Below are 20,070 nucleotides of genomic sequence, written 5' to 3'. Positions count from 1 at the left end.
CACCCCCCCCCCAGACCACATGCAATGAGGCCAGTTATGCTCCTGTAGCACCTCCTGTGGCAACACCACCTCCCAAGCAGGTGCAGCCTGACACTATTAGCAGCAGATCATAATGCCCTAGATGCATATGCTCAGCTCATGACTAGCAGTCCTCACCTAAGAGACCAGGAGAGAACTTGAGCATGACATCAGCCAAGTTCTGCTCAGGATAACACAACATGTCTGTAGTTAAGAAGACAAGGCTTTTGATAGGAAGAAGCTGGAGGCTGTACAGCATAATTATGGGATTGGCGTGTCATCACCACCGCTGGGCCACCTGCTCACTGACCTTCCCCTATTCACAGTACCTTAGCACACTTCCAGTCAAAGTTGAGGAGGGCTGCAGCTGAGCTGGGGTTCTGCCCTCCAACAGGCAAGAAGCGTAGGAGATTTGCAGTCAAAATCTAACAATACATTTTCTTGTAATTAGTAAGTCTAGGGGCTAATTACCACAGAACGAAAATTTCTAGGTGGGCAGACTCAGACAACAGGAATGCAATTGGTGGAGAGAGAGGGCTATATGATGTCATTTCCCCTGTTTCCAGTGGCAGAAAGAAATGAGAGATATAATCCCTTATGCTTCCTGTTGCACACTTTCCCTTTGTTCTTCTGCACCATGTCTTCAATGCAGATGGATATATGTCTATGCTCTCACTGAGTGCAGATTCCATTTTAGAAGTCAGCTATGTATTTTGTAACCTAGAAGTATTTTTACCTGCATTGCTTTTGCTGCTGTTGTTTGCTGAAAATGTGTGCAATACTTTAAGTAAGTAAAGTCTATTTTTAACTTACTTTACAGTGTGGTTTGATTTTTTCACACACACAGTATGGTTTGATTTTTTCACACACACACACAGTGTGGTTTGATTTTTTCACACACACACACACACACACACACACACACACACACCAATTGTGGTAATTATAGAGGGGGGAGTCAGCTTGCTAAATATAATGAGCTGTATCAACCTTTCCTAAGCTTCTAGTTTTCTGCCAAGGGGTGGTAATCTGAAGCTCCGCCCTACTCAGCTTCTAAGTGCAAATGCTAAACTGATTATTCTACGTCTCTCACACATAATGGGGACTGGAAGGATAATTGTAATTAATATATCCTCTCCTACCTACTAAATCCATCCCACAAGAAGAAGATGGGCTATAGTGTCCCTTCCCCTTCTCTGGTCTAGGGGTCATTAGAAAAGGATCTGAAAATAAAAGTGCCAGTATCATAATACCATTATTGAAATCTATGGTGCAACCACATTTATTATAGCGTGTGAAGTTCTGGTCACCTCACCTCAAAAAGGATACTGTGGACTTGGAAAACATTCAGAAAAGGGCAAGCAAAATAGTCCAGCAAGATGCTGGAATGACTCCCCTGTGAGGGAAGATTGCAGCGTTTGGTAATTTTTAGTTTAATGAAAATGGAATGAAAAGGTGGCATGATAGTTTGTAAAATTATGCATGGCACAAAGAAAGTGTATACAGAAAAGTTTTTCTCCCTGTCTTCTGGAGCTCATGGACATCCTACAAAGCTGAGTATTGGGATTCAGGACAGATAAAAGGAAGGACATTTTAGTTAAATTTTGGAGCTTGTCCCCTCAAGAGGCAGCAATGGCCACCAACCTGGATGTCATTAAAAGACAACTGGTCAAATTTGTGGAGGAGAGGGCTATTGATGCCTACTAGCCATAATGACTATGTTCTGCTTCCATAGTCAGAGGAAGGAAAGCTTCTGCAAACCAGTTGCTGGAAACCACAGGAGGGCTCTTGGTCTTGTCTTCTAGGCATAGCATCACCCTCATCAGCGGCAGCCAGCCGGAGCTTCTACTCTTCCTCCTCCTCCTGGTTATCAAATTTGTCGTCCAAGAATTTAATATTTACATTTTTCTGCTGTCTTAAGAATAGAGTGCTGTCCTTGGTCCTGAAGCCTTACAGCACTTTACAGAATATAAAAAGAGCCTCTTAAAATTTGTTAGTTCAAAGGAAGAGTTTTTGCAGCCTTCGTTCCTTCCTGTGAGCAGGCTTTTCACAAATGAAAGCTGCTGCTCCCCTAGCACAGCGCCCTACCTCTCCTTTCTTAATATGCATGGCAGCAGCTTCAGCAAAGAGGCTCGGCATTATAGCTTTAAAAAGGTTCTTATTATTTGCCGAGGAAATGCTGATGGCTTACTGAAAACACATGTTCAGTGGTTTAACAGGGAAAGGGTCTCTTCACCCCTTTGAATAAGCAATTGGCAATGAAAAAGGGATTAGCTCAGCCTGCTCCAGTGGAAGGCTGAGCAACGATGAGGCCAAGGGTGGAGGGGGAGGAATGATTCTGTGGGGCTGGAAGATTCCTAGTCTCAGCCGACCATATAAGAAAGAGGACAGGGCATGGGCAACTTCAATCCCAGCTGACTTCAGGGGGACTTTGCAGCTAGTAATTCTGGCAGCACTAAATCCCTAACATATTGGTGGTGGGTGGGTGGGGGGTCGTCTCCATGTGTATATTCTCTGGTGAGTATACAGATGAGATAAGAAGATAACAACATAAGAATAGTCCTGCTGGATCAGGCCAGTGTCCCACCTAGCCGAGCATCCTGTTATCACAGTGGCCCACTAGATGCCTCAGTGGGAAACCCTCAAGGAGGATTCAAGCACAAGAGCACCCTTCCCTTCTGTGGTTTCCAGAAACTAGGATTCAGAAGCATCACAGCCTCCAACCATGGAGGCAGAACATAGCCATTTTGGATAGTAGCCACTGATATTCTTCACCTCTTCCAGTAATTTGGAGGATCCTCTGTTAAAGCCATCCAAGTTGGTTGTTATCATTGCCTCCTGTGGAAGCAAGTTCCATAGTTGAACAATGCACTGTATGTAGGATTTAATTTTTTAAATCTATCCTGAATCTTCTAACATTGAGCTTCACTGGATGCCCACAAGTCACTTTCTTTCTTTCCTTCTCTCCTTTCCCCTCCCCAACCCACTTATACACATATCCGCCACTCCACATTTCTTCCAGTTTCCACTGTTCTCCCAAAGGGTTCAGCACTCACCATGTGGATCACAGAGACAGGCCCAATGCTGTTTACATAGATGTCCACATCAATGAAAGTGGGCTTGACTGTAAAAGAGACCACAAAAGAGAAGACAGGTCAGCCATGGGAGAGGGTTATATGCCAAGGGCAGCCACGAGGATAGGTGAGCTCAATGATTTATGTGTTCCCAAAAGTGCACCCAAAAGTGGCTCTGAAAACAATACAACAATGCAATCCAATGAAATTCAATGAAAATGTGCAGACAGCAAACTTAACAGCAGTAAGAGAAATACAATAATTAAAACTTTAAAAAAATAAATGCCCATGAACACAAATCAGTTTTCTGTGTCTACTTAAAAGTTAGCCATGAAGGGGCCTGGGGCGTCTCTCATTGGGAGGCTGATCCATAATTTTGGTGCCACCCACAGTCAAAAAGTCCACACCTGCTATGCCTGTGCCCAGAACAAGGTTGCCCCAATGATGAGGCATGGAGAAGCAGCCACCTCAGATGGCAAAAGATCCCAAGGCGGTACTTTCATGGGCACCCCACCTACCCTGCCTGTGCCACCTGCTTCTGCTGCCACTGGAGAAGTAGCACTGGTGACAATTTCCTCCAAGATCTCATAGTGGAGGCGATAGGGCAGGCAGTGCAATAGTGGTGTAGCTTGGGAGGGTCTGAGGGGGCTGTCACCCTGGGCACAGTTGGGGGGACCACGTGCCCTGCCCCATCATGATCTGCTGTGTACTCAGCACCCTGAAGCCTAAGGGCACTATGAGAAGGACATAACGAATCATGGTGTCCTCCCTGTGAGCCAAACAACACTCGTAAAAGCAGTGCTGTGCTCCCAGGGCCCAGGGTGCACACCTGCTCACAGCATGTTTTTGTGAATCTTGCAAAGTGAGACTGGGCCTGTGGGGGCACCATGAGTGCACCCTGCTTTACAGCAGTGGGCAAGGCTCACTCCGGTAGCACGCCCTGCCCATGGCCCTGCCCCTTGGAGCACCCTCCGCATGCCCATGCACCCACCCACCCTGAGGGCATGCCACTCCTGGGTGAAGCTTTGCAAGGGATCCTCCTTAAGAAGCTCTTACAAAACCTCATTGCTGAGCAGGAAAGGGGGAGATTCAGCAAAGACTTCTCTTTAAGGAAAGGCTCTTCTTGAATCTCCCCACCTCGCTGGTGGGGGTGGCATGGCTTTGCAAGGACTGCTCCTTGAGGGGAAGCCCTTGCAGAGCCTAACAGCTGCCCATCATGAGGCCAACAGTGGGACAGTTTGCTGCTGGTGCCAAAACACCTCAGGCTGCCCCTGGCCCAGAGGAGAGCACCCTTAAGAGAAGTTCTTGAAAAGGTTCCTTTGGAAGTGGGCAGTTCCTTGCAGCTGAAGCAGCCGAAGCCACTGCCTCAAATTGAACCCAGAAACATTTTAGACTCCAATGCATAATACAATCTGCTCTGCTGCTCCCAGAAAACTCTCTGTCAGCTAAAGTTTCTGGGCTCTCTTGGAAGGGCAGCCTAAGGAGCAAACTAATGCAACTTGTGGCTAACATGTTTTTTTAAGTAGCCACAATAAAAAAAGAAGCAGAAGCAGCAGGTGCGGAGCCCTGATCCAGAAAGTGTTTTCGATCTGGATCAGGAGCATGTGCTAGTTTTTCTGCTGAAAATTGTCCCCTATCTAGCAGTTGGGTAGGGAAAATTTTCCAGTAGAAAACTGGCCTGGGACCCCTCTATGGCTGCTTTTCCTCAAAAGTAAAAATGGCCAGATTAGCTGCACCCAGTGTACACCCACCTGCCCACCCAGACTGACTGTAAGTAAGCAAGTGGTAGACTGAGACTGGGGCTGCACCCCTTTTGCTCTCATTGCCCACCCTCTACTACTTTTGCCCTCTGCCTCTACACCCCAGTGGTGCTGGAATTGGGAACCCGGTGCTCAGCATACAAAACATCAGTGCCAGCAATCAATCATGTTCCACGTACTCCCCCTTTCTTTGCAACCTGCACCCCTCAGTCAAGGGTGCCTTCCAGCTGAGGTCTCCCTTGGGAGGAGGAAAACTTACTGCTGATATCGGGGCGCAGCTTGTTGTCATAGTTCTGGAGGAGGGAATTGAGGATCTGTGTGGCATCCGTCTCCTGGGCTTTGGGGGTCAGGACCCAGGTTTTGTTGGTGTTGCTGAGGTAATCGTAGTCATATTCCTCTGTGCTCTCTGCCCTGCAAGAGAAACAGGAAGTCCATGGAGGAGCGGGCAATGGGAAAAGCATATCTCGATCTCAGACCCTGGAGAGTTGCTGGCAGTCAAAGGATCTACTCAGGGGCAGGTGGGGGCAGCAGGGGACATTTCTGCCCACCAACACCATCGCAACATTTTGGAGAGGAGGTACCGTATTTTTTGCTCTATAGGACGCACCCGACCATAGGATGCACCTTGTTTTAGAGGGGGAGAACAAGAAAAAAAATTCTCCCCCTCTCTGCGCAGCCCCCCTTCAGCGAAGCGGCAGGAGAAACAGAGCCCCTTCCATTTCTCCTGCCGCTTCGCTGAAGGGGCGCTGTGCAGAGAGGGGGAGAATTTTTTTTCTTGTTCTCCCCCTCTAAAACAAGGTGTGTTCAGTGCGTTCAAGGTGCATTCAGTCACCTTCAGTGAAGGCAACCCGAAGCCTCTGGAGCGCAGCGGGAACTTTCAGCCTGCTCTTCCTGTTCCTTTTGACCTGCTCTTTGGGGCTAGCGGTGGGGGGAAGCACGCTTCCCCCCACCGCCAGCCTCAAAGAGCAGGTTGGGGCTGGCGGGGGAAGCCCGGGTTGCCCCCCCCCCAGTCCCGTGGACCACACATTTGCTCCATAAGAATGCACAGACATTTCCCCTTAGATTTTAAGAGGAAAAGGTGCGTCTTATGGAGCGAAAAATACGGTAAATAATACAACAGGCATATGTGAACCTCAATACAAGTTGATGTGCTATAGCAGTACAAATCAATATAGGACTATCTGTGTTCCTGGTACTTTACATAGCACAAGAGGAGAACTCCATGTCCCAAGGAGCATACAATCAAAATTCAGCACAGGGAAAAGCAGGAGCAGTTTGGGTGAAAATGACCATCAGGGGGTAAAGCAAGAAGCAGTATGCAACTGCGACAGTTCCCCCTGCTTAGGCTTACTCTCAGGGTAAGGAATCATAGGGCATGCGATCCAGGGGGTGCTCATTTGAATAAATGCTGTTCAAGTCACTGAAGCAGAGTCCAAATTGTGGGGAAATAAATATACGGATCCCTGTGACCCGTGTGTGGGGGGTAAATAACAAAAGAATCAGCTGGGTGCCTGGATTCAACATGTGGGGCTAAACTCACTTTCTTTTTTTCTTTCTTTTTAATTTTCTTTTTATTGAGTTTCTCTTCAAAAAAAACCAAAAGAAAAAAAACAAATCAACAAATTCAAAAGAAATATCCATACATAGCACAAAAATAACACCCATTACAATTCTTTGTCTTCTTCCTTGAATCTTTATATCTTTAGATATTTAAACCTTTCCTCTATGCACCTATTGACCTCCTTCCCACCCGATTTTGGACTTCTTAATAAAGATTCTTTCTTTTTTCTGCAGCTATTAATTGTTGGGGCTAAACTCACTTTCTAGTAGGAGAGAGCACTCAGTAGCAGAGTTCAAACTCACAAAAGTTTAGCAGCAGTATAACATGGGAAAATAGGTTCTTAGACCCCTTATCCTGTTTGGTAGTATAAAGAGCTCCCCTCTTTCTATCTCTCCTGCAATGAACAGACCACACACTGTTAAGTACATTTAAAATGCTTTGCTTAAAGGTGTGTGGTCTCTTCATTGCAAGAGAGGTAAAAAGAGAGTAGCTTGTTCAAAAGATCAGATTAATCCGTTTATCCAAACAGCAGCAAGAAGAACACAGGCAGAATACTGGGGGGGGGGGGGGGGGCGGAATACGAAAAGATAGTTTCAAACACATGGTCTACACTTGGAGTGAAGATTAGACACGTACCTCCTGATAGGATACATGGTGAAAAGGGTGATAAGAGGAAGAGAATGCTCCACTTCCTTACTCATTGGAGAATGTGTGTGTGTGTGTGTGTGTGTGTGTGTGTGTGTGTGTGTGAACTAGTTGAGTCTAGGAATCCAACTCTGTGGTTTTAACCCCTTTTCACACTAACTAGCACTCATGCATAGTTATGTTTTGCTGCAATTTCCCCCACACATGACATGCTCATGCAGAGATAACTCCTGACAAAAGTGAAGGCTGCAAAGAACCAGGGCTGTAAAGAACTGGAGGCTTGAGTGGCAGGTGCTCTGCTACACTAAATCTGTACAGTTCTGGCTATCTCATCTCAAAAAGGAGATTGAAGAGCTGGAAAAGTTTCAGAAAAGGGCAACAATAATGATCAATTAGATGAAGCAACTCCCCTATGTGGAAAGATTGCAGCATTTGGAGCTTTTTAATTTAGAGAAAAGGCAAGTAAGAGGCAACGTGATAGAAGTTTATTAAATCATGCATGGCATGGAGAAAGTGGACAGAGAAAACTAACCCCCCCCCCCAGAAACACTAGAATTTGTGGGCGTCAAATGAAGCTGAATGTTGGAAGATTCAGGACAGATAACATGAAGTCCTTTATGCAGCACAAAGTTAAACTATGGAACTCCCTTCCTCAAGAAGCAGTCATGGCCACCAACTTGGATGTTCTTTATAGAGGATTAGACAAATTCATAGAGAAAGCTATCCATGGCTACTTCTTCCTCTGCAGGCAGTAATGCTTTGCAACGGCAGCTGCTGGAAACCAGAGGAAGGGAAAGTGCTCTTTTGCTCAGGTCCTGATTGTGGGCTTCTATTTTGAGCATCTGCTTGGCCACTGCAAGAACAGGATGCTGGACTAAATGGGCCCCCTTTGGCCTGATACATCAGGGCTCATCTTATGTTCTTATGCTCTTTTGAATCCCAGGCAGGAAAACTGAGAGATCATTTCAATATGTGCCATGGCTAAGTTGGCTGCTGTGATGTGCCCCAGCACACGTGCACGCACGCACACACACCCCGTAATACAATAAGGCACTGGATTTAAAGACGTGTGCCTCGAGATGCCCCTTCCTCTGCCTGCTTATTGATTCAATTTTAGTGAGAAGTTTACAATCTCCCCTCCCAGCTTCCACTTCCCAGTAATAAGCAGGGGAAGCTCTTCCATCTCCCAGGTGTAATAAGTGATGGCAAGGCTCCTGCAGGCACCAAGCAATTAGGGAGGTGCAGGGGACATGCCTTGTGCCTGTTAATGGAAATGTCACACGCAGCAAACATTTTGCAATCAAGAGCTGAGCAGGCTGGAGGAGATGTTGTGTCAAGACACAGCAATTCAATCTGGCAACTTGTGAAAGGTACAGCCCAGCTCTTGTCTTGCTCAGACAGAATCAAGAGGAAAAGGTATTCATGCCTGACATACTGTAAAACCTGCTTGTCAAAACAAGCACCTCTCTTGACCAGGCAATTCATGAAAAGGCAGCTCAGGTGGGAGAGACCTACTGGAGCACTATCATCCTGTGTGCGTGTGTGTGCGCGTGCACACACGCACGCGCACACACACGCACACACATTTTATGGTGGGTGTGCATGATGGGCTGTGGTGGGCAGGCAAGCTAAGGGACAGCTTTGCTCTCTGGCCAGGGATGTGTCAGCCATATTAATTAACAGATTCAGAAGAGAAAGATGGGTTTTGACATCCCCTCCTTGGGTCATGCTTGACATTATCCCAAAATCAAGCCATGTCAGCAGAGGCCAAGCACACTTGGTTAAAGAAAGAGCACCCAGACCTCAGCTACTGTAGTCAGCTCAGAAGGGGGCAACAAAAACACACCAGATTGGCAGATTCAGAGATTAGTTTCCAGATCTGAATTGTGCTGTTTTTCTGGTCCAGACACTTCTGAGGAGGTGTGTAAGCTCATCAACTCTGATTGGCAGTCCATGTGGGAAACAATAGTTCAGCCAAAATAAAATTTCATGTGTTGCTAGATAAGCAAAGGCACATGGGGCTCCCCTGTATATTCGTAGAGAGAGCACTCTGTGAGGTCACATCCTCTGCTTATCTTCACAGGGAAAGGTAACCAAAAGAAGAAGAATCCTTACTACTTATGTCCTGCTCAGAGCTCAGTCTTCTTCCCCATGTAACAAAAGAGAGAGGATGCTTGTCTGTTCTCTCCTGAGCACAGACTCCATTTTGATCTCAACCATATATTTTGTAATGTACAAGTAGATTCTGCCTGTCTTGTTTTTTACTGCTGCTTACTGCTCAATCAAATCTGAAGCTTTATGTAAGTAAACAAAAAAAAAATTCTTGCATTACAGACTTCTCTGTGTTTATTTTGTTTAGAGGGATAAAAAGGGGAACATACAATCTGCTGAAGCATCCTGGATATTAATATTAAGGTAAAGCAACCCTTTGTCTCAGGAGTTTCCACATTTTATAATGCAAAGAAATGTCAATTTTAAACTCTGCTTACTAGACATTAAGCTCATACAAGTAAGAGGAGGGATAAATAAGAATATCCTATCCTACACTCCAAATCCATCCAAATCCATCCAACATCCCACAGGCTTACTTTTGTTCAGTCACCCATAATTAGTGGTTGCCACCAGTCTCTTCCCCCCTGGTAGGTACAGAGAACAGGGTCGCCTCTCATTTGCAGGGGGTGTCAAGATGAAGGGCTCGGGGTAGGCTTGGGAGTCACAGGCAGGTGGCACGCTGAATGTCACCACCCCTCAGTGATAACACCCAAGGTGGGCCAACCCCACTGCTCCCCTTCCTCCGCCCCTGTATGAGGGAAGGCATACAGTGGAGTTGGGGTTGGAAAGGGAGGATTAGCTTGCAGAAATGGAGGCAGAGAACAAGGTGACCTGATAGTTGATTGATAAAACTGTGGGGAGTGGAGGAGATTCTCTCAAAGCAGTAATCACTTGAGGACCTCTGATGAAACTTGTTGCCAGTAAGAATGCCCAATAAGATGCCCGTAATGGGAAACCCACCAGCAGGACCCAGGCACAACAGTGACTTTCCCCTCCTGTAGCTTCTAGCAACTGGTCATCTGAAACATCCTTTGACTGTGGAGGCAGAGTAGAGCCATTGTGACAGAAGGTTTAGACTCCAGTTTTTGGGATAAGATTTGTTAGTTTTAAGGTGTTACAAGACTCTTCCTTGCTACTAGAGCAACAAATCTTGGCCTCTACCCTTGAAATGGCTGTCAGCAGAGAGCAGATGGAAGGAGAACATCTTCATAATTCACAGACATGGTCCATTGCTGAGATATTGGGATGGCCTGTCATACAGATGATTTTAAAACTCAGAGGTGAACAGCCTAACTTCAGTCATCAGGGCAGCCACCAATCCCCCCATGTAGCAGAACAGCCTGCTGCTCAACACCAATTGTGGTAGAATACTGGGCTACATGGACCTTGGCTGACTCAGAAAGGTTATGCTTATATTCCGGTGCAAGCCCCTCCCCCCCCCAACTTTGGGGCCTGCTGGCACATATGGAATTCTGAGAGGCTATCGTTTTGGGCACCACTCACAAAATTGCTTTTTCAGGGCAAGGAAAAGGAGGAATATAGAAGCTGGATAGAATCCTCTTTAATTGGCCTGATTTTACATGGGGTTTCCCCAAGCCACCATCCCCATGTGACAGCTGATTCTGAAGTCATATCTAGCCTGCCATAGTTTGGTTGCTCCTTGGGATGTTTGCAAAGCGAGAGGACCATAGTTGATTGACATACTTTGCATGAAGAAGGTCACAGTTCCATGGATCTCACAGCCTGCAGCCTGTTTGGCTGGATGGACAAGAGTTGCCATATATCAAAAAGTAAAATTCCTGACATCTGCAAAATTGACAAACCCCAAAATTGTTGAGCATTTTTTGCGAACAAACCCAAATTGTTTAGCTCTTTCCCCCAACAGTAATTTTTAAGGTTTTGGAACTGTTTCCACTGCTTTTTCCATGTTGCCATACATCTGGGTTTTCCCTGACATTTTGCTGCTTCAGCAAATCCCCCCTCCCCCGGGCCCATTTTTACACCCCAAAACCAAGACATGTCAGGAATTTTCCTTATGTGTCGCAAGCCTAGGATGGACTGAAGGCAGCTCCATCTGTTCATGAGAGGGATCAATCACTGGCCCCCTGCCTGCATTCTGGCAAAAGAGGGATGTAGGAGAAGGGCATTATTTGTGACAAGGAGGCTTGGCAGCAAGGAAGTGATCAAGGTCTCAGTTTACCATCTTCACTCTTCTCTCAAAGTGCCCTCTAACAGCATGTAGTAATTTGCATGGATAAACTGGTTCCTCACTTAAAGCCTGCTGTGGATTTCCCATCACATTTTCAAAGAAGTCCTGTGAGACGATGGTTGATCTGCTGACAGCATTGTTGCCAACACAACAATATACGCCTCAGCTCCAGTTTCAAATGATTTTCTAAGCAAGGACTGGGTCTTTCTCTCCTCCCGGGAGAATATCTGTCATGGTCATGCTATCTTCTAAATAGTGTATGCACTGAAATTTGGGGGAGGATTTCTTCAAACTAGTCAATTAATCACCTGACATATTTAACGAATTAATTATCTCAGACCGTATCTGTATTGGATTTGAAATCCTTTTTTATATATATGAAATTGTTTTATATGTGTTTTATTTGCTAAATTGCTTAAAGGTGTTTCAAAGGAAGTGATCTGTAAAAGAAATTAATTAATCATCTGATGTAAACTAAAGGCTTAGGATACCTCTCAGTCCAAGTTGAAAGCTCAGCTTTTGGTTTAGTTTCAAAATCAAAACTAGTTCAGGTGTTGTTGTTGTTTTAAGGTGAAGAAGGAATAGGAGGAGGAGCATGGCAGCTGAGGGCTACAGGGGCTGGCAGTGGGCTCTGTGCAGGGGTGGTGAGGGTTAGGATCTGGCCCTTGGGAAATGCCTCCCTTTGACCTGGGGGTTGCGGCTGCACAAACCTACTGAAAGGGAGCACTAATGGGTCTATTCAGGATTTAGAGACAACAGCCAAAGGAATAGCCACAGATATCCGGGATGCAGATTGAGCTGGGCCTCATCAGTGGGCTCTGTCCCAGAACCTGTTAGAACATCATCCAGAGGAGAGTTGTTCTTTACCTGTCTGTCCCCCATCACTGGATAACTGCATCTGGGACCAACCTTTCAAACTGCGGGCCCAGGCTTCTTAGTCTGTGTTTATGGATCCAGCCCTAGGACTTTTCTCTTGAGGTCATCATCACAGCAAACCCCCCCATCTTTCCCTCCCCCCCCCCTTGGAAAAGCATCATGGCCTCAGGGTGCCCTGGACAGGGCTCAGCTTGCCTCCTTGCCTCTCGTGTTGTTGTCTGCTGCCTCTAGCCTTTGCACAACTGCCCTCAAAAGGACACTGTGACCGCTTGGGGTGACAGGTGAGAGGCTCTGCACTGCAATGGGACCAAAGACCCCTCTGGCTTATGAGCAGACTATCTCTTTGTCAGTGAAGTTTTTCATTTTGAATTTTAAGTTTTATTTTTGAATTTGGCACATTTTTCTCAATTTTTCAATTTTGTGATCTCCCCCAATTTTTTAATATTTGAGATTGCTAGTGAGAATTTTATCGTTGAGGCAAACTTTAAGCTGTCCAAACTTACAGAGGACAACTATATCTGCTGGAGAATAATAATAATAATAATAATAATAATAATAATAATAATTTCCCCAGACACTCTAGGCGGCTCCCAACAGAATATTAAAAACATGATAAAACATCAAACATTAAAAACTTCCCTAAACAGAAACCAGATTTAAAATGAAATGCATTTTGCCATGCATTGAGCTAGAATGGATCAGAGGAGGGAGCCAAGAAGCCGTAACAGCAAAGGGGAAATGGGATTAAGAGAGTGATATAGCAGCATCACTCCTCTTTGACAATATTTCAGCTTCTGAAATGATTCACACAGCGAAAGACGAAACTGCTGCTCAGATGCTTGATAATCTAGAGGCTGCATCTGCATATACAAGCAAGACCTAAGGGTTTTAGAAGACCACAAGCTAAACATGAGTCAACAATGTGATACAGCAGCAAAAACACACACCCTAATGCTCTTCTAGGCTGCATCAATAGAAGTATAGTGTCCAGATCAAGGGAAATAAGTAAGTACTGCTCTATTCTGCCTGGGTCAGACTACACCTAGAATACTGAATCCAGTTCTTGGTGCCACATTTAAGAAAGATATTGACAAGCTGGAACATGTACAGAGGAGGGCAACTAAGATGATCAAGGGTTTGAAAACCAAGCCTTATAAGAAACAGTTGAGGGAGTTATTGAGGTTATTAATACTGCACATTTGGAAGCAGTTGGTTGATTAAAGACTGATTCTTCTTTGAAATAAAAATTCTCCAGTGCAAAAATATGGTTCAGAATCTTTACTTCCAGAACTTTAACTCCAAACATAACACTAAAAGTTACATTCAGTTAGATGCTTGATTTCTTACACTGTTCCCATCATAAGGCATAATATGTCTTAGATCAAAAATATCTTGCATGCTGAGTTAAAAATCAAAGCTCTGACTCTTCTCCATTCCAGCCTCCATTATCCCGAGGCTGTTTACTGGAAACAGAATCAACACATCCTTTCTCTTCAGTAGCTTGAAAAACAAAAGAGCACCCCCACCTAAGATGCATGTCTACAGATTAGCATATGCATAGACCTGTAACACAATCCTTTTTCATGAGATTTAAACATCTTGTGACTGGGCCACAAAGATACAGCCCCACTTAATGATTAACCAGTTAGGCTCTCTTCAGCTTCAATGGAAATTTCCAGTCATGTTTCATAGTATAATGCAGGCAGATTATATATTTATTTTCCATTCCAATACAGTGGTACCTCGGGTTAAGTACTTAATTTGTTCTGGAGGTCCATTCTTAACCTGAAACTGTTCTTAACCTGAAGCACCACTTTAGCTAATGGGGCCTCCTGCTGCTGCCATGCCGCCGGAGCATGATTCCTGTTCTCATCCTGAAGCAAAGTTCTTAACCCGAGGTACTATTTCTGTGTTAGCGGAACCTGTAACCTGAAGCGTCTGTAACCTGAAGCATATGTAACCCGAGGTACCACTGTATATTTTAAACAGTTAACAAGAGTTTAGCTTAGAAAATAAGAGATTAGTATGAGATATGATCGCCATCTTCAAAAATCCAAAGGGCTAACACATGGAAGATAGAGCAAGCTTGTTTTCCTCTGCTCTGGAGGGTACAACCCAAACCAATGACCAAGTTACAAGAAAGGAGATTATGACTAAACACCAGGAAGAGATTTCTAACAGTAAGAGGTGCTAAGATAGTGCAACAAACTCACTTGGAAGGTGGCGCACTTTTCTTCCTTGAAGGTTTCTACACAGAGATTGGATGGCTATTTGTCCTGGATGCTTTAGTTGAGATTCCTGCATTGCAGGGGGTTGGGCTAGATAATGCTCTGGATCTGTTCCAACTCTACAATTCTATGATTCTGTAGGTTCAGGTACACTAAGTGGCAACTGAAGTGAAAAAGAACCCCTTGCAGTGAGTTCTGTATGTTCCAGAACTGAACTGCAACACAATGAATGTGTCCACTTTGGGCAGAAAAGGTTTCAGTGTATTGTTTCAGAAAACCCTCAACCCTCGTCACAGATAATGGCAAAGAGTATTGTTCAAATGGCATGACAAGCCTTCTGGAAGGGGAGTGTTCCCTACACCCCACAACAGAGTGCAGCTGCAGAGAGAAAGATCTAGTGCGGAAGTGGCAAGATGCATGCAAATCTTCCCAAACGTATGTGGAGAGACACAGTAGCCACTGTGGAATATCTCCAAAACAGACTACCAACTAAGGGAACTATATACACACCTTTTTAACTTTCACACCCAACTTGTTACACATACATGTTTTTGGCAGCATTGTCCATAGCTACATATTCAAAGAGAATAGGCACAAGCTGGACTCCAGAACAGAAAAAACGAATTCTACTTAGTTACTCTTCTGGAGGAGAATGCTACAGAATTATGGGCTTAAAGACAGGAAATGTCAGCTCAAGACATGTAGTTTATTTTGATGAGCACAGCAAAGCTGACAAAAGAGGAACTGTTGTAAATTTCTCTGAGCAACCACAGGAAGAAACACAAGACGTCATGTACTTCCCACAACTAATATAACAGTCCAGATCTGCAGCCTACTGTAACAGCACTCTTGTACAGGGGATGAACAGAAAGAAGTCACAGAGGACTAGACGACCAGCAGTAGCAGCAGAAGTGATGAGGAACAGTCTAATGGGGAGATGCCTGAACTTGAAGAAAGTGATGAGGGAACTGAGGCAATTCCAGAACCAGAGGTCAGACACTCAGCAATATCAAACAGAGGTATTCTGCCACTAAGACCGTCCTACATTGTGAGGTTGGTACAACCCCTAGAACCTTTCACCAGGGAAGAGATAGAAGGCATGCTAGACACTGAAGCTTGCCTCTGGATGAATCCTGCACAGGAAAAAATAGGTGCACTGCACCAGAACAAAATCTGGTCTCTTACCAAGCTTCCTCAGAAGAAGGGGATTGGAAGTAAGTGGGTGATCAAGGTAAAGCAGGGTATAGATAATTCAGTGCTATAAAGTGAGCTTGGTAACCTGTGGCTCCTCTCAGAAATATGAAGAAGACTATGATGGAACATTTGATCCTGTTGTAAGATATACTACTATTAGAATGCTTTTAAGCATAGCAGCATATAAGCAAATGGAAGTGAGACACATAGACATTAAAGCAGCAATCTTGCACAGCAAAATTTCAGACGACAAGATTTACATGAAGTAACCCAAAGTTTTTATCTAACCAAATTAAGCACATTTAGTGTGTAAACTTCAGAAGTGACTATATGGCCTCAAGCAAGCTGCAGGCAGGGGTCAGCAAACTTTTTCAGCAGCGGGCGGGTCTACTGTCCCTCAGACCTTGTGGGGGGCCAGACTTTTTTGGGGGGGGGACAAAAAACCGAACAAATTCCTATGCCCCACAAATAACCCAGAGATGCATTTAAAATAAAAGCACACATTCTACTCATGTAAAAACACCAGGCAGGACCCACAAATAAGCCAGAGATGTATTTTAAATAAAAGGACACATTCTACTCATGTAAAAAAACATTCCCAGACCATCCACGGGCTGGATTTAGAAGGTCCCAACCCCCGGACCTTAGTTTGCCAACCCATGTGCTAGAGCATGGAATAAAAAGTTACATAGCATGCTCATACAACTAGAGTACAAACAAGGCTACACAGAAAAGTATTTGTACACTAAATGCAAAAATGGACTATTTTGGACATTATGGACATTATGTTTTGGCATTTGCTGATAATCTTTTTATTGCAACTGAAAATGGCCAGGACTACACACAAGCGGTACAGCATCTAAGCAAGGATGTGGAGGTTAAAGAAATAGGAAAAGCTCACTACTATTTAGGTTTTCAAACAGAGAAGAAGATTAATAATTTCTTCTAAGTCAAAAGCAGAATGTCACTGAACTGCTTGACAATCTGGAGATGCAAGAAGCACACCCAGTTGCAACACCTATGAACGCTGGCTTTTTAAAGAGCCAAGAACACTCAAGACTATTGCCTGACAACAATCAGTACAGGTCAGCAAAAGGAAAACTTTTGTACCTGACCACCACCACTAGGCCAGATATTGGCAACACAGCTGGAATTCTGAGCAAAAAAGTAGGATCACCCACTGAACTGTAAACTTAAGTTGCCAGCTGACAGTTACCCTGAACTCATAGGTTAAATGGACATTGACTAGGCTGGGGACTCTAAAGAGTTTAAATCCACAGGTGTTTATTTTTCCTCATGTTTGCAAAGGCTCCCATTTCTTCGGGCAATTATAAACAGAATGGTGTACATTTATCTTCCACAGTCTGAACATGCAGCTGCCTGCTACAGAGGTGTGCAGAGAGTTAGCCTGGCTCGATGAACTGACCAAAGACTTTGGGTTAGTGCAGGAGAGGACCTTTTGACTGATAGAGGACAACCAGAGTTGTCTGAAGCTGTCATGGAGTGAGAATTTTCACTCAAGAACCAAGCATATTGGGGGAATTTATCACCTTGCGCGTGAGGCAATTCAAGATGTACTTGTAGAACTGGCTTATTGCCAGACAAAATAAATAACTGCTGATCTTCTCACCAAACCTCTACTGAGAGACAGTTTCCAGAATCTTCGAGTCAAGATGGGACTCAGGGTGGTTAACAAAATGTGCATGAAATTGTTATATATGCCTGAGAAGGGGGTTGTGGAGAAATGATGCTCCAGTCAAAATGTAAAATTCCATGTTTGCTGGATGAACAAAGGCTGAAGACACAAGGCATCCCCTGTAAATTCCTAGAGGGCACTCCATGAGGTCACACCCTCTGCTTGGAGGGGCAGGAAAGGTAACAGTAGGAATATAATTCTTATTACCTCCTTCCTGCTCAGAGAACACCCTCTTTCTCACCATGCAGCTGTAGGATAGGATGTGGTGTCTGTGTGGTCCTGATCTAAATAATGTATTTTGTAATCTAGAAATGTACTTTGCCTGACTTATTTCACTGCTATTTTCTACTTGATTCGAGTCTGCAACTATGTAAGAAAACAATATTTTTATGTCCTTACATTACCGACTCCTGTGTTGTTATTTTATTTAGAGGAATAAATAAAGGAGAAGATCCAGTCTGCCAAAGGCACCCTGGATAACTATAACTAAGCTACACAGCTTAGTTCCTAGTTTCCTTGTCAAGGCTGTGAAGGATGGTATATTTTTAACTCTGATAACTACATGTGAATCTCACTCAAGTGAATAAAAAGAAAGATAGTTAATAAATAATATATCCTATCCCACCTTCCAAATCTATCCCAGCAGCTGCCTCTCTCCCCCTCTTGGTTCTGAACCATTCTAACTTGAGTCTTAAAGAAGGTCAGAGAAGCCTCCCAGCCAGGGGACATGATGCTGCTCCACTAAGCGCTTGCAAAGAGCCTGGAATCCCCCCTCCACACATACATCCCCATTTTACAGGCGCGAAGGGTGAGGCCAAGCAGGCAGTTCCCCTTCCACCTTTCTCCGCGGGACACGACTCTGAGTGCCTGCGCTCAGACTAAAAGGTCCCCAGAGATCTCCCGCTCTCCTCAGTCAGCATGCAGGGAACAAGTGTAGCATTCTCAAACAAGTTGTTGGGGCTGGGGTATGCCAGAGCGCGGCGGCGGTGGCGACGTGTCCGTGGCCGACTTGTCGTAGGTCCCAGAGAGAGTATGGGGCATGCTGGAGGGCAGGGCGCTTGCTCACCTCGTTTGGGAGGCTGGACCGAGGACCAGGCACATCAGGAGAACTTTCCCAGCGCTCATCCTCAGGAGGGCGCTGCCCGAGCCCCGCCGCAGGCGCCTGGAGGTACTCCTCCACCTTCGCGGAGGCAGGCAGGCAGGCAGGCAGCCGGACCACCGGACGAGAAAGGCGTCGGCGTCGGCAGGAATCCCGTCCTCCTGGTCCGGACAGTAGCGCATCAGCCGTGGGGACGGCCTCTGCGGGGACGGGACGCGGGACTACAAGGTCTGGGCTCCGGGAGCGCAAACACTTGTGGCTGCCGCCGCCGCTACCAGCGAGCAAGGAAGAAGGAATCGGTGGAGAAGTGGCGGCGGCGGCAGCGAAGGGACCGGCATTCCCTCAGGAGGGTGCTTCGACGTGCTGGCAGCAACGAGCACAGCCGAGCGCAATCCGATCCGAACCCCAAGCCTGGAGGGCGCGTGAGTGGGGGAGTCGCGCCAAACCTCCGCCGAAGCGCGACTAGGCGCTGCCGCCCGTCGGGCGAGATCGACACGTCCACAGCCTCTCAGCCCAGCCCTCTCCTCGCTCTCTTGCTTGGGCTACCGACTCCTGGCTCCCCCTTATCCTTCGGGAGAGAAGGGTAAAAGTTTAGCATCGCGCCGCCTAGCCGCCCTCCGCTGTTTTGGCCCAGCAAGCGAAGTGTGTGCGTGAGACGCAACCGGGCCGGGCTGGCGGGCGTGCAGGAGAGCGGCTCCCATCCTACTGGGTCCTAACGCCCCATCGTCTGGTCTTGGGTGGAGGAAGGAGCCGGCGACATTGGCAAAGAGCAGCGTCCCCAGGCCCCCAAAGGCAGTGTCCCTCGATATGCCAGAGGGCTACTCCCGGGGGAAGGAGGGTCTGGACGAGCCGAAGGAAGCTAGAAGGGGCTGAGCGGGAAATGCTGGAAGGTCTTCACCCGCTGTTAGAAGGAGAGCAAGGAGGGAGCCAGTTTAACTTCTCTAGAGAGGGAATTCCAAATTTGCTTGTGAGCAGCTACCACTGAGAAGGCCTCTCCCATTCAGTGGACCTGTCAAGTCATGAGGCTCTCACAAATTTCTAACTACTTTGGGGGATATCATACACACAAGTGGCTACCAGCCATGATGGTTATGCTCTGTTTCCACAGTCAGAGGGAATAATGCTTTTTTCTACTAGTTGTTGGGAACTGCAGGGTAAGAGCAGAGCGCTCTTGTGATTGGGTTCTGCTTGTGGACTTTTTCTGAGAGGAGACACGATAGCCATTTTCAAATATATATAAAGCACTGTCAAATGGAAGATGGTGCAAGCTTGTTTTCTCAACCAGCTACAAATCCACCTAACTGTTACCTCGTCCAGCCAACATTTTACCAAATTTTCTGCAAGAATATCAAGATACACTACATCCACAGAATTCCCCTGATCTACCAAGCTTGTAACTCTATCAAAAAGAAAGAGATTTGTCTGGCATGACTTGCTTTTGAGCAACTCATGCTGGGTCTTAGTAATCACAGCATCCTTTTGTATGTGCTCACAGATTGATTGTTTAATTACCTGTTTAATTAGGACCTTTCCTGTTATCACTGTAAAGCTCACTGGACAGTAGTTACTGGGTCTTCTCCCCTCCCCCTTTGAAGACGGAGACAACATTTACCTGCCTCCAGTTTGCAGGGACTTCACCTGTTCTCCAAGAATTCTCA

At 45.8% G+C, this 20,070-nt stretch overlaps 1 protein-coding gene across 2 annotated transcripts in view; it reads right to left on the bottom strand.

The window, feature by feature from the left end:
• The window catches only part of LOC308468221 (gamma-aminobutyric acid receptor subunit gamma-4), a 38,757-nt gene extending 19,142 nt beyond the window's left edge, over nucleotides 1-19,615 (bottom strand). Inside the window, exons 1-3 of one of the 2 annotated variants that reach the window (XM_080990224.1) lie at nucleotides 18,380-19,615; nucleotides 5,112-5,263; nucleotides 3,075-3,142 (exon numbers count right to left, since the gene is read on the bottom strand). In XM_080990224.1, coding sequence (XP_080846350.1) covers nucleotides 3,075-3,142; nucleotides 5,112-5,263; nucleotides 18,380-18,594 — 435 coding nt within the window. In that variant the 5' untranslated portion in view covers nucleotides 18,595-19,615. The remainder of the gene's footprint in view (nucleotides 1-3,074; nucleotides 3,143-5,111; nucleotides 5,264-18,379) is intronic. The other variant, XM_080990223.1, reaches the window with a different exon arrangement.
• Nucleotides 19,616-20,070: the final 455 nt, after the last annotated feature.

This window comes from Podarcis pityusensis (genome assembly GCF_964106645.2).
Source record: "Podarcis pityusensis genome assembly, chromosome: Z".
NCBI classification, from domain to species: Eukaryota; Metazoa; Chordata; class Lepidosauria; order Squamata; family Lacertidae; genus Podarcis; species Podarcis pityusensis.
Note: the sequence above shows the minus strand (reverse complement) of the source record. Positions and strands in the feature narration are given on the sequence as shown.